This window comes from Stenella coeruleoalba (assembly GCF_951394435.1).
Source record: "Stenella coeruleoalba genome assembly, chromosome: 9".
Classification (NCBI taxonomy): Eukaryota; Metazoa; Chordata; class Mammalia; order Artiodactyla; family Delphinidae; genus Stenella; species Stenella coeruleoalba.
Window position 1 is genome coordinate 76,126,155 of NC_137155.1, and position 17,443 is coordinate 76,143,597.

General features: G+C 40.8%; 1 protein-coding gene across 4 annotated transcripts in view; it reads left to right on the plus strand.

Moving 5' to 3' along the window:
- Positions 1-17,443, plus strand: part of CPED1 (cadherin like and PC-esterase domain containing 1) — a 301,524-nt gene that overhangs the window by 27,739 nt on the left and 256,342 nt on the right. For 3 of the 4 annotated variants that reach the window (XM_079932379.1, XM_079932380.1, XM_079932381.1), the window contains exon 2: positions 9,836-10,019. In XM_079932379.1, the coding sequence (XP_079788505.1) occupies positions 9,836-10,019 (184 nt within the window). Of the gene's footprint in view, positions 1-3,050; positions 3,075-9,835; positions 10,020-17,443 lie in introns of those variants that run through there. The other variant, XM_079932382.1, reaches the window with a different exon arrangement.

The following is a 17,443-nucleotide window of genomic DNA, read 5'->3' on the forward strand; positions in this document are numbered from 1 at the left end:
AAATGTGTATTCTGTTGTTTTTGGATGGAATGTCCTATAAATATCAATTAAGTCCATCTTGTTTAATGTATCATTTAAAGCTTGTGTTTCCTTATTTATTTTCATTTTGGATGATCTGTCCATTGGTGAAAGTGGGGTGTTAAAGTCCCCTACTATGAATGTGTTACTGTCGATTTCCCCTTTTATGGCTGTTAGTCTTTGCCTTATGTATTGAGGTGCTCGTATGTTGGGTGCATAAATATTTACAATTGTTATATCTTCTTCTTGGATCGATCCCTTGATCATTATGTAGTGTCCTTCTTTGTCTCTTGTAATAGTCTTTATTTTAAAGTCTATTTTGTCTGATATGAGAATTGCTACTCCAACTTTCTTTTGGTTTCCATTTGCATGGAATATCTTTTTCCATCCCCTCACTTTCAGTCTATGTCTATGTCTTAGGCCAGTCTAGGTCTTTTGGTTGGAGCATTTAATCCATTTAAATTTAAGGTAATTATCAATATGTATGTTCCTATTACCATTTTCTTAATTGTTTTGGGTTCATTATTATAGGTCTTTTCCTTCTCTTGTGTTTCCTGGCTAGAAAAGTTCCTTTAGCATTTGTTGTAAAGCTGGTTTTGTGGTGCTGAATTCTCTTAGCTTTTGCTTGTCTGTAAAGATTTTAATTTCTCCGTCAAATCTGAATGAGATTCTTGTTGGGTAGAGTAATCTTGGTTGCAGGTTTTTCTCCTTCATCACTTTAAATATGTCCTGCCAGTCCCTTCTGGCTTGCAGAGTTTCTGCTGAAAGATCAGCTGTTAACCTTATGGGGATTCCCTTGTGTGTTATTTGTTGTTTTTCCCTTGCTGCTTTTAATATGTTTTCTTTGTATTTAATTTTTGACAGTTTGATTAATATGTGTCTTGGCGTATTTCTGCTTGGATTTATGTTGTATGGGACTCTCTGTGCTTTCTGGACTTGATTAACTATTTCCTTTCCCATATTAGGGAAGTTTTCAACTATAATCTCTTCAAATATTTTCTCAGTCCCTTTCTTTTTCTCTTCTTCTTCTGGAACCCCTATAATTCGAATGTTGGTGCGTTTACTGTTGTCCCAGAGGTCTCTGAGACTGTCCTCAGTTCTTTTCATTCTTTTTTCTTTATTCTGCTCTGCAGTACTTATTTCCACTACTTTATCTTCCAGGTCACTTATCTGTTCTTCTGCCTCAGTTATTCTGCTACTGATCCCATCTAGAGTATTTTTAATTTCATTTATTGTGTTGTTCATCGTTGCTTGTTTCATCTTTAGTTCTTCTAGGTCCTTGTTAACTGAGTCTTGCATTTTGTCTATTCTATTTCCAAGATTTTGGATCATCTTTACTACCATTATTCTGAATTCTTTTTCAGGCAGACTGCCTATTTCCTCTTCATTTGTTAGGTCTGGTGGGTTTTTATCTTGCTCCTTCATCTGCTGTGTGTTTTTCTGTCTTCTCATTTTGCTTATCTTACTGTGTTTGGGGTCTCCTTTTTGCAGTCTGCAGGTTCGTAGTTCTCGTTGTTTTTGGTGTCTGTCCCCAGTGGCTAAGGTTGGTTCAGTGGGTTGTGTAGGCTTCCTGGTGGAGGGGACTAGTGCTTGTGTTCTGGTGGATGAGCACCATCTTGTCTTTCTGGTGGGCAGGTCCACGTCTGGTGGTGTGTTTTGGGGTGTCTGTGGACTTATTATGATTTTAGGCAGCCTCTCTGCTAATGGCTGGGGTTGTGTTCCTGTCTTGCTAGTTGTTTGGCATAGGGTGTCCAGCACTGTAGCTTGCTGGTCGTTGAGTGAAGCTGGGTGCTGGTGTTGAGATGGAGATCTCTGGGAGATTTTCGCCGTTTGATATTATGTGGAGCTGGGAGGTCTCTTGTGGACCAGTGTCCTGAAGTCGGCACTCTCACCTCAGAGGCACAGCACTGACTCCTGGTTGAAGCACCAAGAGCCTTTCATCCACACGGCTCAGAACAACAGGGAGAAAAAGTAGAAAGAAAGAATTAGTAGAGGAAGAAAGAAAGAAAGAAAGAAAGGAGGAAGGGCGGGAGGGAGGAGGGAAGGAAGGGAAAAAGAAAGAAAGAAAGAAGATAAAGTAAAATAAAATAAGATAAAATATAATAAAGTTATTAAAATAGAAAAATAATTATTAAGAAAAAACATTTAAAAAAAAAGGACGGATAGAACCCTAGGACAAATGGTGGAAGCAAAGCTATACAGACAAAATCTCACACAGAAGCATACACATACACACTCACAAAAAGAGGAGAAGGGGAAAAAATCATAAATCTTGCTCTCAAAGTCCACCTCCTCAATTTGGGATGATTCGTTTTCTATTCATGTATTCCACAGATGCAGGGTACATCAAGTTGATTGTGGAGCTTTAATCCGCTGCTTCTGAGGCTGCTGGGAGGTGTTTCCCTTTCTCTTTGTTCTCACAGCTCCCAGGGTCTCGTCTTTGGATTCGGCCCCGCCTCTGCATGTAGGTCACCGGAGGGCGCATCTGTTCTTCGCTCAGACAGGACAGGGTTAAAGGAGCCGCTGATTCGGAGGCTCTGGCTCACTCAGGCCGTGGGGAGGGAGGGGCACGTAGTGTGGGGCGTGTCTGCGGCCGCAGAGGCCTGCGTGACGTTGCACCAGCCTGAGGCGCGCCGTGCGTTCTCCCGGGGAAGTTGTCCTTGGATCCCGGGACCCTGGCAGCGGCGGGCTGCACAAGCTCCCCGGAAGGGGGGTGTGGATAGTGACCTGTGCTCGCACACAGGCTTCTTGGTGGCGGCAGCAGCAGCCTTAGCATCTCATGCCCGTCTCTGGGGTCCGCGCTGTTAGCCGCGGCTCGCGCCCGTCTCTGGAGCTCCTTTAAGCAGCGCTCTTAATCCCCTCTCCTCGCGCACCAGGAAACAAAGAGGGAAGAAAAAGTCTCTTGCCTCTTCGGCAGGTCCAGACTTTTCCCCGGACTCCTTCCCGGCTAGCCGTGGCGCACTAATCCCCTGCAGGCTGTGTTCACGCCGCCAGTCCTCTCCCTGCGCTCCGACCGAAGCCCGAGCCTCAACTCCCAGACCCGCCCGCCCTGGCAGGTGAGCAGACAAGCCTCTCGGGCTGGTGAGTGCCGGTCGGCCCTGATCCTCTTTGCGGGAATCTCTCCGCTTTGCCCTCCGCACCCCTGTTGCTGTGCTCTCCTCCGGGGCTCCGAAGCTTTCCCCCTCCGCCACCCGCAGTCTCCGCCCGCGAAGGGGCTTCCTAGTGTGTTGAAAACCTTTCCTCCTTCCCAGCTCCCTCCCACTGGTGCAGGTCCCGTCCCATGGAGGGAGGGGGAGTCTGGAGTCTGGAGAATAAGCAGAGTGATTGACCATCGATAAGAAGTGGACAGGTTTCTTCTCTGGAAATCAGAAGAAAAGAGGAAATGCTGGTTGTGCTGATAGGCTATAGGTTTGCCGAAACAGACGTAGTGTAACTCAGTGTGTTTCCTTCTAAGATGGCTACTTTCCTCTGTCAGGAGGAGGCTGTTATCTGTAGAAATAAGGAGGTAGCTGGAGAGTGGGAAAGTTTGTCACTTTGGAGAATGTGAGAGAGAATTGACCCAGGAAGCATAGTGGGATGGTCTGGGGAGTGTGAGGACTGCATTGGCTTTGCCAACCAGGATCTGTCCAACTGAGCCCTTTTCTTCAGCAGCTCTCAGCACCCCAGCCCAGGGGCAGGTCAGGCGGGTTGCAGAGATCTTCCTCGGCTCTCTCAGATCAGAGTTTTCACAGTATCCTCTTCTTCCCGGTTTACCTGGCATGTCATCATTTATTATAACTAGATGTTTATGTCTGCTTTCCTTGATGGGCTGTCACCTCTGTGAGGGCAGAGACTTGCCTGTCTTATTTAATGCTGTGTCTCCAGCTCGTCCATGCTTGAGGTTTTGCCATATGACTGTGATGCACGTACAGTGGAGCAAGGGAATTTAAGGTACCGGGTAGGGAGTATTGGATCCTGGAATCTGAGATGCAGAGAAGGAAGGTGAAAGGAGGCTAGCAGAAAGTTGGCATTAGGGGGAAAGACCAGTGGTTGAAGAACTGATGTATTAGGAATAACTGAGAAGATCTGGAAATAAATGAATGTGATCAGAGAATGGAGTATCACATTTTATAATTTCAGAGATGGGACTGTTCGGGGGACCACAAAGATCAAGCAAGATTTGGCCATTGGAGTGGGTGGTTGAAGTGAAGTGGAGGAGAGAGTCATTAGGGATGAAGAGGTCATGGATATCTTATGACTTGAGATGTGGATGTCGAAGCCTCCACGGAGACTTTCTAGTGGATTTTTTTACCTGACAGTGAGTAAAATAATGAAAGGGCATGCATATATTTGCAAGTAATGAACTCATAGTTTGCATTTAGCGTTTATTCATTTGCTCATTCATCCTCCCATTCACTCTTATTTAGAACCTGGCAGTAGGCTGTGTGTACAACGATGACCAAAGCAGACAAGTCTAGGCCCTCATGAAACATACAGACTTGTAGGAAGGGCAGACAGTATACAAGCAATCTGTAACTATAAATTGTGAAGAGTGTCAAAGGGAAAATTAGATTGAGGAATAGGTGAAGATGAGGTTTGGCAATAGCTATGTCATCAAAGCTACATTGTGGACGCTCTTTAATATTGAAACTTTATTGCTTTTGTTTAGAACTTACATAGAGCCACAGATGGGTAAATTTGCCGTACATTGGATGTTGGGTGTTGGGATAGCCCCAAAGTACAGTTTGGGGGTACATTCAGAGGGTGCTCAGTGGTCATGGAGTAGTTCTGAGAAATGTGTGATCGTTCCATGATGGGCTCAAGGTTCAGCTGAGTCAGCTGTGAGATGGAGGCCGCGGGTCATTATATGTTCATTTAAGTAGGGAACATTCTCCGAGGCTCTGTTTGCATACCCAGGGAACCTGCAGTTCTTAAACTGCCCTACAATTATAAATAGTGTTTAAGTAGAAAATGTATAGGGTATGCATCCTGGAAAACTCCATCCATTTTATTCCTTGAATTCTCTAAAATAAGTGTACATCTTGCCAATGGAAAAAAATTCTCTAGTCTCGTAGTGGAAAAATTAAAACGTAATTCACTATGATAGACTATAATATTTCTAAAATGCCAAAAATCTAGACAGCATGGCAACTTGACTTTTAGTTGTATAAGACACACATACGAGGTCTACTATGTGATTTGTGTTTGAGCATCAAAAAGTGTCATAAATACGTGGCTACTTTAATAAATCCAGAAAAAAATCTTTCTGTCGTATGGAAAAAAGGCAAGTTTTATTTCTCATCTCTACTATATTTTCAAGAGCTGTATTTCTTGCTTTTGTGGTAAGTCTTGGTAAAGACTTGTTAATAGTAACTGAGAAATATAGTGCCTTTATAATATAGCTCTTTATTGAATTTTTTTTTAACTGTAAGTTCATTACTTTGCTCAAATATTTGACTCTATTTTTGTCATTCTTGCCACTATTCTACTGAAACAAATTGCTTTATTTTTATTTTTTTTAACATCTTTATTGGAGTATAATTGCTCTACAATGTTGTGTTAGTTTCTGCTTTATAACAAAGTGAATCAGCCATAAATATACATATATCCGCCTATCTCCTCCCTCTTGCGTCTCCTCCCACCCTCCCTATCCCACCCCTCTAGGTGGTCACAAAGCACTGAGCTGATCTCCCTGTGCTATGTGGCTGCTTCCCACTAGCTATCAATTTTGCATTTGAAACAAATTTCTTAAAACAGATTTTCACCACTTTCTATCCCAATCTTCCATGGTAGTATTTATAAAAAAGACTTTTACATATTGCAAAAAAAGATGTTTGTATTCATTCATTCAAAGAATATTTATTATGTGCCAAGGACTGTTCTTAGGCTGGGGAAACAAAAGTGAACAAAACAGACAAAAGTATATGCTTTCATTTACCTTCTTTTATGGTGTGGGGAAACAGACAATAAACATAATAAAGAAATCATATTTTTGCCTTAAAAGATGATAAACCCTACAGAGAAAAATATGTATCAGGGTATATAGCAGCATATAGTTTACTGTAGAAAGGCTTTTTATTATAGAGACCAAACTATATTAATTGAAAAACTTACAGAATTCCTAATATAAAAGCAGTTACAATATGATATAGATTTTTATTCAATTTTACTTGTATATATTTGACATCGTTTATTGGTGGGATGCTGTGTTGGACACTTTCATATAGAAAACTGATTTAATTTCACCATACAATCTCATGAAGTAGGATTCGCTACTTCAACTATACGTATGAGAAAACTCTGATGCGGGGAGATTACATCACTCTCCCCATTGGATGAAGCACGCGAGTGGCAGAGCGAGAATCCAAATCTAGATTTTTGATTCCTTACATGGCTGCATCTAACCCGCCAACTAGTTTATTACGACACTCTATCCTAAGGCGGCATAGAGGCTTCAGATTTTGAAGTCCTTCCAATAAAAATAATGTGTTCGGTTATAAAGCAACGTTCGTGTAGTCCAGTGAAGTGATTTCTGAGGGGCTACTCTGCAGATCTCTCAGGAAGAAGGGAGAGAAGGGAAGTGACTCGGGGTTCAGAGTGTCAACATCCAGTAACACTCATTCTTTCCTAAATTCTCCGCAGCAGACCCGCAAGTCTTAAGTTCAGTTGTTGTAGTGATAGCCAGGTTAAATGTATTCTTCCACTAAAAATAGACCCTCAAACTTGTAGGAGTCATGAGGAGCTCTCCTTTCCAAAAGTGCTGCTCCGGGCATTTGATAATCCCGCATTTGCTGGTGCGGTTGACGTAACTGTATTTCACATCCGCAGTGCGTGCCCCTGTTGTTGGACCAGCAAAAACCGTTCTCGCCCCTTGGTATTGGGCCATTCTGCTGATACAGGGTGTTATAAATATTATGACAGGGGCAGTTTGTATAATACAAAATAATTTGGCAGGATAAGACAACATAATTTGACAGACAAACTCATTTCCTATTTATTCTCTGTAGTCTGAGACGTGAGTTAAAATTTCAGTGTATTATAAAGGTTATGATAAAATATGGCCAGTAATTAACACTTTATTTAAAATATGCTCTCTATAAGATAGGCCGGTAAGAACTGTGCTGCTCTTACTTAAACTGATCATGGTTTGGGGGGTGGGGGTGGGAAAGAGGGATTATATCTTTCAAAATAATAAGAACTTAAAGTTTGAAAATACACTCTCCTCATGTGAAATCACCGCTGTACCCGAGCCAGCTGTAATCGAGAGGGGCATCCTGTGATTGTGAAAGAAAATAATGTGAGAAGGGAAATCTGGACACTGTATTTCGCTTGAGTGACACTGATATATTTGGAAGCATCTGTCTTCCCCTTTCACCTAGATGCATGTTTGTTTATTTTGGCTTCCTATGGGCTACCGTTTCCCTCAATTCCTGAGTCCAAAGGCTCAACCAGTAGTTGGTTTCAAATACTCCTTCTTAATTGTTTATCACTACGAACAATTACAACATTTGCTGGAGAGTTTTGTCCCAGTTTGCAGTTAAATTCTTGAGTTTAAATAGTTTCGTTATCAATAAAACGCAATGTCCTTTAACAAGGGAAAATGTCTGATCATGTTTTCCCAAAGTACCATGCACAGAAGGTGTGATAGCTGGTGTTTTCTTTCTTTCCTTTGTATTCATCACACTCGTATTAAGAGCCTATGTTAGCATGTGTCAGGCAAAGCTCAGATTACAGAAACAGTGTTCCTGACTCTCTGCTCTTTTTGACATATGATTATTTTAAAAACACATATATAGGACTTCCTTTATGCCAGGAACAGTTCTAAGCACTTTACAAATATTAAGTCCTTAATCCTCACAGCAGCCTTAGGAAGAAGGTACTGTCCAAGGTCACATGATTAGTGCTGGTGGAACCAGGGGATTCGAAGCCGGCAGCCTGGCAGCAGAGTTTGTGTCCTTCTGCACTACACCATGCTTTGTCTCTGAATTTTCAGATAGCCATCATTTGTATGCAATGAAAATAGGATATGGTTCCTGCCCTCAAAGGGTTTACAAGCTAAAGCCGTTTCTTCTTTCCATATGTATATTCAAAGATCAGATCTTGATAGAGCATTATGGTCCATTCATTTACTAGATATCTTCATTTATTAAGTATGTACGATGTGTACTAGAGACACAGGGACAATGCAGGCTGCCCATTAAGGAACTCACATCAGGGAGAGACACAATTTCATAAGTGCTGATGGAAGGATGTATTTCAATGAAAAATTTCCAAAGAGGTACTGTTTGATTTGGAGTTTGCTAAACAGAAGAATGGAGAGAGAGGAAGGAATTGTTGGTTGAAGGCACAGTGGAGTCCCTATGAAGGAGCAGAATGGGATCACGAATGGAAATGACTAAGAGTACAACATGACCAGAGAAGGAAGATGGGGTCTAAGTTCAAATGACCTATTCCTTGATAAGGATGTGGAATTGTTTCGGTCAGTAATGGGAAATAATGAAGAAATTTAAGGAGTGAAAAGACAGGGTACAAAATGTGTCTTAGATCACTGAAATGGACAGTTTGATTCAGAGCTGCCACTAAAAGTAATGTGGCTTCCCAATTTCATTTTTTACCTCTTCCCCCTCATCTGCCTCCTCCAACCACTTTGTCTCCTCTTCTTTGGCCTCTCCCATTTTTTTTTTCTCTAACCCCCATCCACTTTCATCACTCCTTCCAGTAGTAAAAAATGTCTACTTTCTCAAGGTTTAGTCACAGATTTTCAGGAAAACACGTAGTATTCGCCATTAAACCATATAATGAATTTCAATGTCAGCGTTCTTTCTACTTGCCAATTCAAAACTTCCCTCTTTTTTTTTAAAATAAATTTATTTTTCTCTTTTTGGCTGCGTTGGGTCTTTGTCGCTGCACGCGGGCCTTCTCTAGTTGTGGCGAGTGAGGGCCACTCTTCATCGTGGTGCGCGTGCTTCTCATTGCGGTGGCTTCTCTTGTTGTGGAGCACGGGCTCTAGGCGCGTGGGCTTAGTAGTTGTGGCTTGTGGGCTTAGTTGCTCCGCGGCATGTGTGATCTTCCCGGGCCAGGGCTCGAACCCGTGTCCCCTGCATTGGCAGGCAGATTCTTAATCACTGTGCCACCAGGGAAGTCCCAAAACTTCCCTCTTGTTAACGGTATTTCAAACATCAGCGTGAGAAAGAATATTTCTTTGGAGGAGCAATAAACCACTGAAGGAAGAACCTAAAATTATGATACTTAAGTGATACCCTCCCCTTCTCACACGAAGTTCCATCCTGCCTCATTGAGATGCATTCAAATTTTGCTGCGTCCTGATGGAGAGAAGCAGCAGCATTGTGCGTCTCCAGAGAGCTCTGGGATTGCTTCTCAGCTGTACTCCCCTGTCCTTCCGGTGCAAAATCCATCCTCCCTGTGTCTATTTCCTCTAATGTGTTTACCTAAAAGAACTGTTAAAAGATAAGGCAGTTGGAACTACTACAGAAAAGCACAATGCAGATGAAAAGCGTTGCTATTAATTTCTATTTTTCAGCCAGAGTTGAGCTCAGTATTTCCATGCCACGGTATTCCTCCAGGAACTCTATATTTTAATGGCCTGAAATTTTCATCCTTCTGGAATAATGAGAAAAATACAGTTCACCTTCAGTTCTCGCAGATGAGGTTGGCTTTGTCCTGGTCAGCCTTTCAGAGGACCTGTCATTCCTTTACAGAGAAAAACTTAAAATTTTGACAACTTTCTGAACGGCCTCCGATTTGCGTTAACGATCTCCTTCAAGGGAAACGTGCTCCTTTTTCTCCTTGAATTTTTATGCCTTCTTTCTTTCTGTAGATCGAAGAGTCAATTGAGATCCACTTCGGCAGCCATGGCAGAAAGGCCGTTCTCTACAGGCCTCCTTCCTCCAGCAAAAGGGAGCTTCAGCTCCACCAGCGCATTCTCACTCGGCATCACTACGCGGTTGTCATCACTGAAGAAAGGCTCAGTGCCGACCCTGGGCTGGGGCTACTAGAAAAAGGTCAGAGTCAGAATTAATTACCAAAGTCATTAATTAATTACCAAAGTTGCTTGTCTTCTAATTTAAATACTTCCTGAAATGTGCTACTCTCTTCCTCTAAAAAAATTCACAAGAACCACGTTTTACCCATGATCAACTTTCTTGCATCATAGAAAACGTGGCGCCTTTTCTGCTTCCTCTCCATTTTCTTTTAGCTACATTTCTTTATTCCTGAAATTATTTTGTTTATATTTTTATAGCATTTTGGAGCTGCATAGTTCATCTTTAAATGCTACATAAAACATGTTTATGTTTATGAGTCCAAATACATGTTCTGCCCAGCACCAAACTGCTCAATATTTTAAGAAAATTGCCACTTCATCTCACTGCAAGTAGAATGTGCTGGAAATTGTTTCGAGAAGCCAGCTTAAATGTGATTCACAGATTGGTTCTAAATGCAAAAGAAGTATAGATATTTATCTCACACGCCATTACCAGTCAAGTATTTTTTATTTCTGTCATTTGAAGTGAAAAATAAGAGACAAGTTTTTAAACAAGTTATTTGAAAAAAAAGTTGAGTAGGTGATGAGGGTCAAAAAGGGCAATAACAGTAACAGCTGACATTTCTTGAGTAACTAACCATGTGACATGTTGTATTCTGTATTCATGGCCTCATTTAATCCTCACTGAAGGCCCCTGAGTGCCCTAAGATTAAGAAATATTCATTCCTTCCCCAATTCCAGAAGAGGAAACAGGCTTGGAGAGGTGCAGTGACTCACCTTGTATCTTAAACCTGGGGTGATGGAAAGGCAGGATTTGAACCCCTGTGTTCCAGCTCTCACTTCTGTGCTCGCCCTCTTCACCTCCGTGTTGCCCACTCCCTCTTTTGTCCCCTTATCCTGCACTAACCTATCATTATTAGAGCTACCACGATGTATAGCACTCGTCCTCCATGAGCCAATCAGATTTTTCTCTTTACGACAACACAGTGTATCCGTTTTCCTTTTTATCAAAAGGGAGGGGAGGAAAAGCAGTTTGAATCCACTGCTGATCTCCATGATGGTTTCCTTTGGGAGAAAAAGTCAGATCCCGGTGCCACAATAATTTTCATTTGTCATTTCACTTTCAGCCATCTTGACATCCCGGTAGCACTTGCTCTTCAGTTAGGTCCCCCCTTGCTCTTTAAAGTGCTGGTTTATGCTGGTCAGTGGAAGAGGCTGGGGGACATTTAGCCATGATTACTCTTCACCACCTTTTACCATGTTGGCGGTAAAGTTATAAGCTGCTTAGCTAACAAAGCTCCCAGGGAAGAAAGCCCCAAGAGATCCACTTTGATGAAAAGAAAGTTCTTAAATATGTGCAGAGGTCATTAGCACAGGTCTTCAGGAATGCCATTTGCTGGTCCCCGCCCCCAGGAGAAGTATGGAAATCCAGAGCTTTTGGAAACACATAAGAAACACAAAAGGGAAGTTGAATGCTCTGGAATATCAGAGCAGCTGGAAACCAAGGTTACAAACCTCACTGGGGTTGGTTCTATTAAGAAGGACCAATCTAAAGTTCTGGAACGTCCATAAATGATATTGTCAGAAAACCACTGATCAGAATAGCTGTTGTTGGTATTAAGGAAAGATGTAAAACATTTAGTATTCCTCTCATCCCGTAAATTATTTTAGCCCATCGCTGAACCAGGTGCTTGACTGTGTAACCACCTCCTTTGTGCCACATGAGCTGTGCTCCTGGAATCCTGCAGAGCATTGGCCCTGATAACACAACGCTGTTGTCTGAAATTCCCATGTTCTTCTGTCTCCTTGGTGCTGCTACTGACTGTGTATAGGCACAACTTGGATGATCTGTGCATTTCAACTTCAATTCCAATTTTAAGTTTTCTCCAGTTGCAAAACAAGGAATATGGCTCTTCTCTCCCTTGATGTCCTTGAGTCGGTTTTACAAGAAAAAGGAGGATGACTTTGCAGCTTCCAAATACCAAGAAAGTGCAAAGAGAGCCTGAAGGCGATAGAATCTGGCAGCAAAGGGAGCTGCTGGGCCCGTAGCACAAGATAACTAGACGGTGTCACCAGAATTTGTCAGTGTAAATACTGATTTGGCTCCCTTTCCACACGTTTCCTCAGCTTTGAAAATATCCATGCCTCTTTCTGGGTATTCTTTTACTTTGTATAGTAAGATATTTTTCCTGGATCAGCCTCAAGAAAGGGTAGCAATTTCACAAGTATGGGAAATTGGTTTTTGGTTCTTCATTTGATTTTGTAGTTTTCACTGTGAGAGCATGTGCATTGAATACCTGAGATAAAAAAAGTTCTATGACCGTCATCTAACATGTCCCTGATTATCTAACCTACAGAAAAAAAAGCCACTTTTTTATTGCAGCTTATTTTCCGTGGCCACACATTTAATCTACAAATTATGTTTGAACTGAAGCCCTTACTGTCAAAACTATTTTCTAGAGATTTGATTCTTGTAAAAATTTTGTTTCTTTAGCTGCACATAGCCACCCCATGCTTATTCACTATGTGTACAGCAGCAGCGAGTGGGTTGCTGTGTTGGCACTTTAAACTTCATCTCTCCATGTTGAGCAGCTTGGGGAGAGTGGAAGCAATTCAGAATGAGCTGGACACCTACCCCGCCTCTCTTTCTTTTCCCCATTGCTGTTTGCTAACCTGAAGTTTGAAAATATTACATTAAAAACAAAATAGGCACTCCCACAAAGTACAAAAGTACTCAGGTGCAGATTTGACACATTTATAAAATACATTTTTAGTCCTAGGAAAATAAATATAAAATGCGTTTTCCCTATTCTACTTATTTATTCCACCTGCTTTCCAATCCTCTTTTGACTTGACCCCCATCACTTCTGCTGATCTCTTTTTTGTGCCATCCTTTGAAGCACAGGTGGCCTTTTTCCAGCATGGGGCCACTTTTTTTTTTTTTTTTTACCATTTAAGGCCAGAAATGGATAAAAATTAGAAAAAATTAAAGGGTGCTTGTTCAGGCAGGCAACATCCTACGATTAAGTATAATCTGTTCTTGCAGAGTTACATTTGGGCTTCATATTGTATTTAATTTTCCCACTAATTTAGTAAACATTTATTGAAAGGAAAAGTAACCAGTCTTGGGTTGTAAATTCAAATATAGGCATTATGTTTTTCCCCGGTTAATTCCATTCTATGATATAACAGAAATTGGTGGCTCTAACCGGAACGACTCTAAGGCTGTGTATACTTGACCTTAAGCAAGTTCAGTTCTCTGAGTTCTAGCTCTCTTATCTGTTAAACGCCGTAATGAATTTTTACTTCACAAGAGTGTGTAGTGAGAATTTAATCACTTTGTCCACACGCATCAGAGTTCTGGGAAGAAACAAAGTAAAGCCCCATCGATGTTTTCCTCATTCAATAGTCTGGTAGTGGGACCCAGAAATTTATATGTTAAAATCAGACACAGGTAATTCTGACATGTAACCTAGTTTGGGGAGCATTGTCCTAAGGGATATACTATTGGTTCAAAGAATAGCAATGTTTAAAGTTAATTTTGGGAATAAAACGATACCAAAGTCTGCTTGCTACAATGCCATTGAACTACTTAAAATTTATTGGTATAGTTATGTGCCAGCATTTTGACTTTAAGCGGATTTTGAGAACAGTAAGAGGACAATTGTCTTTACAGATTTATGCCTACAAAACTTAGCAGAATGTAAAACATATACATTTATGGTCCTTCAATACCCTTCTTCGGAAAAATATATCTTACGTCCCTGCATTTGTAAGAACGTGTAATTCTCTAAAGGAAAAGATTGGAAGGACCAACCAATTCTTCCCTTTCCTAGTATCTAGATAGTATTTAGTAAATCAGTGCTTTAGTAAGTGGAACAGTATAGTGGCCTAAAAGAGTAGGTGTTTTCCAAAAAAGTTCTTAACCTGTTCCCATGGCAACATCCAAGAAGGGTGTGACTCAGGAGACACTGATTCAATGGACTTTATCATTAGATCAGAATTATTTATGTACACTTGAAGAGTAGAGCATATTTAGCAATTTTCTGTCCACTCCTGAGTACATCCTGCACTGTTACATTAAGTGTATTACATAGTCAACGTGAAAAACAAATGCCAACTGCTATCAAAGCTACAGGATTGGAGTCACTCTTATGGTTTCAAATTGCTCTTGTTTTTGTAACTTGGGGGTTTTACATGGAACGGTTTTTGAAGAAGTACAGAAAGTGAAAGACCATAGACATTTTCTTGCCAGGGTTGGCAAACCATGGCCCACTGGCCAAGTCTGGCCCAACGCCTGTTTCTGTAAACAAAGTTTGATTGGAACACAGCCACGCATTTGTTTTTGTACTGTCTTTGGCCTTTTTTCTACAACAGCAGAGTTGAGTAGTTGCAACAGAGACTGTATGGCTCTTAAGGCCTAAAATATTTATTATTGGGCCCTTTACAGAAAACATTTGCTGACCCATGGATCTAGACTAATTCTATGTCATCTGATTTCAGACCAAGCTGATAGTTAAACTCTAGGACTGAGGTAGGTTAGGTTTTAACTTACATCAAATCTCATTCAAAAAGGATTTGATGGTTTATAGTCAGACATATAATAATAAGATTGCTAAAATGGAAATATAAAATTAGGGCTCAAACTGGATATTCCTCTTAGCTACCATAATTTCAGCTTAATTTTGGCTTGAGTTGCCAAGTACCCAGAGCAACAAGGGAAAGAATAGAGGTTTCGCTCTCAGGAAGGAGGGAGTTCTATAGTTCCTACCGCTGATCTTCGACATGCCCAAGTAGTACATTTAAAACAACTTTTTCAAAGGGATTATTAAGTTGATGACATTATGTAACGGGTCAAGGGTCAGAGCAACATTTGTATTGCAGACGAAGTGGATGTCATATCTTGGTTCACAAAGCAACCTTCCAATGCGAGCTGAGAGTGTAACATGACAGCATGGTATAGTGAAAGCATTTCTAGGAAGGGCTAGGGTTAATACTGTGATAAATACTATTTATCGATATTTGTATTGATATTACATTTGATATATTGTGTTTGGAGATCGTATTTTAAATAATATTGCTACAGCTTTCCCCCCACTAAGAAGGACACTGTCATTTACCCAACTGTGTTCTTGGGATGCACTATTAAAAGATATAGTTAACAGAGTGAGAGATACAGATCACTACTTAATGTTGTGGAAAATATATTAAAGAAGAAAAAGCCTATTTCCTTCCTTGTTTATAATTTTATAGTTTCTCTCCTCCCATAGTTGTATTTGCATTCACCTGCACTCTTAAAAATGTCCAACACATCCATGTATCATTTGAAATCTAGTCTAATTTTGAAGGTTTATTTATAATGGCTACTTGCCAGAAGCTGTTTCTGCAGTTTATATGGAAAAGAAACACCTCTTATAGACCAACCTTAACTTTTGTAATGGAAAATGTATTACAAAATATATATGTATTCAAAAAGAAGCCATAAGGAAGTTGAGATTTAAATTAAGTAAGAAGAGCTTAACCGCAATAATTGCTTTCTTGGGGAGCTAGTAGACTGTGGTAATTAAAGGGAATAAGCTGTGGAGTTAAGACTGAACCTGGGTTGGACTCCCTAGTGTTACCTTTAATGGTTACACTACCCTGGGCAAGTTAGCCTCTCAAAGCCCTAGTTTTCTCTTCTGTAGTGGATTGTTTTGAGATGGTTCTGAGAATGCCACGTGGTAGGCACTCTAAATATGGGAGGTAATATTGCTACTGCTGTCAGGAACTAGATACAGAAAGGAGACTGTGAATATTCCTTTGTGGAGAGGTACGTTTAAAGTGGGTTCTGTCAGTAGCAGAAGGGTGCAGCTACCAGATACTTTGCATTAAACGAACTTGGTAGTTCTCCCTATCAGGTCCTATCCTTTCCAAGTCTCCCTCCCAATTTAACATGTTTTCATTGACAGATCTGTGTTGTAAACCCTCCTGAAATTCCAACACACAGTCTCTTGGATCATTCCATTAGGAAAAAACAACTAAACTTCTAAAAAATCTGTAAACTCCTTGAGGTCAGGAGCCCTGTCTGCTCAGCTCATCACATAAAACGAAGCCCTCCACATAGGGGCACGCAATAAATATTTATTGGATACATGAATAAATGAGGATAAAATAGTACACCAACAGCTGAGCCCCTTAAATAGTGAACTACCTCAGACTTTCACATTAAAGTTTAATTCATCAACATTTCATTTTTATGGAACTTTATAGGAACACTGGTATTCTTTTCATGCTCAAATCTCTTATAACAAAAATAATGCAACCAGAAATTCAGTAGTAGATAGAGCTAATACTTTACACATAAAACAGTTCTGTACTGTTGAGGTTTTTAATGCTTGTGTCCATTTGTTCCCCTCTTTGGTTTTCAAGACTCCTCTGCCACGTTTAGCGGTGTTCCTCAGCCTATTGGTTCTGTAGGGAGGGCGGATGAGTTTAGTTCTGAACATACTCAGACTCGGGTGCCTTGAGGTTTTCATATGGATGTATTTAGCAGAGACTGGAGGTCAGGGCAGGAGATGTAAATTTGTAGGTTATCTGCTTAGAGGTGATGATTGATTCATTGAAGTTTTAATATTCCGTAAAACAATAGAACGCACAGTGTTACCTAAAGATTCTCTCCAGTAAAGGACACGGAAAAGTAAGCATATAGCCTTTTCAGCTCGTGAATGTAGACATTAAAGGTCAAAACCCCCGTCATGTCATTTAGGTCCTGTTTGTGTCCTCTGCCTTATGCCTTCTGGTTCTGTTCTTAGCATAGTGTAAAATATTCACTTTCATGCTCTTCCAGTCCCTTGCTTTGGAAAAACATATCATATGACCCAGGATTTTTATAACATGTACTTCTCTAAAGAAAAAGAAAGAGGTACCATCAAATTTTTCTCTTTCATAGCATCGAGGTACCATTTAGGAAATCACTGTCTTAGTTCGTAGAATGAATAGTGGCCTAAGAGAAAAGAAATGTTTTCCAAAAGTTTTAAACTTGCTCCCAGGGTAGAGTCTAAGTAATATGCAGTTCCAGAGACTCTGACGCAGAGCATATTTTATCGTTGGGTCGAAATTATTTATGTATACTCGAAGAGGGCATATTTCTACAGTTGCAGCAGAAACCAGAACTGTAGCAGGAACGGGAAAATAGATTGTTCCTATTGAAAAGACCGTTTCTGGGAGGCCCTGCAAGTAGTTGGGCCAGTATTTTTGTATTCCCGCTGTTTAACGGGTCGCTTGAGTACAAGATTTATTTGTGGTAACCCTAGAAGGCATAGGACCAGCTGAAGGAGGAACGTTGTATCAATCAGACTCATCCAGCAGTGGAACAGCCCATTTCAAAGAGTAGGAAGTTTTGTTGGAATGGGAGCAAAGCAGAGATGCTGCTGAGGGACTGCTTTATCAGCCAGGAGAATGAGT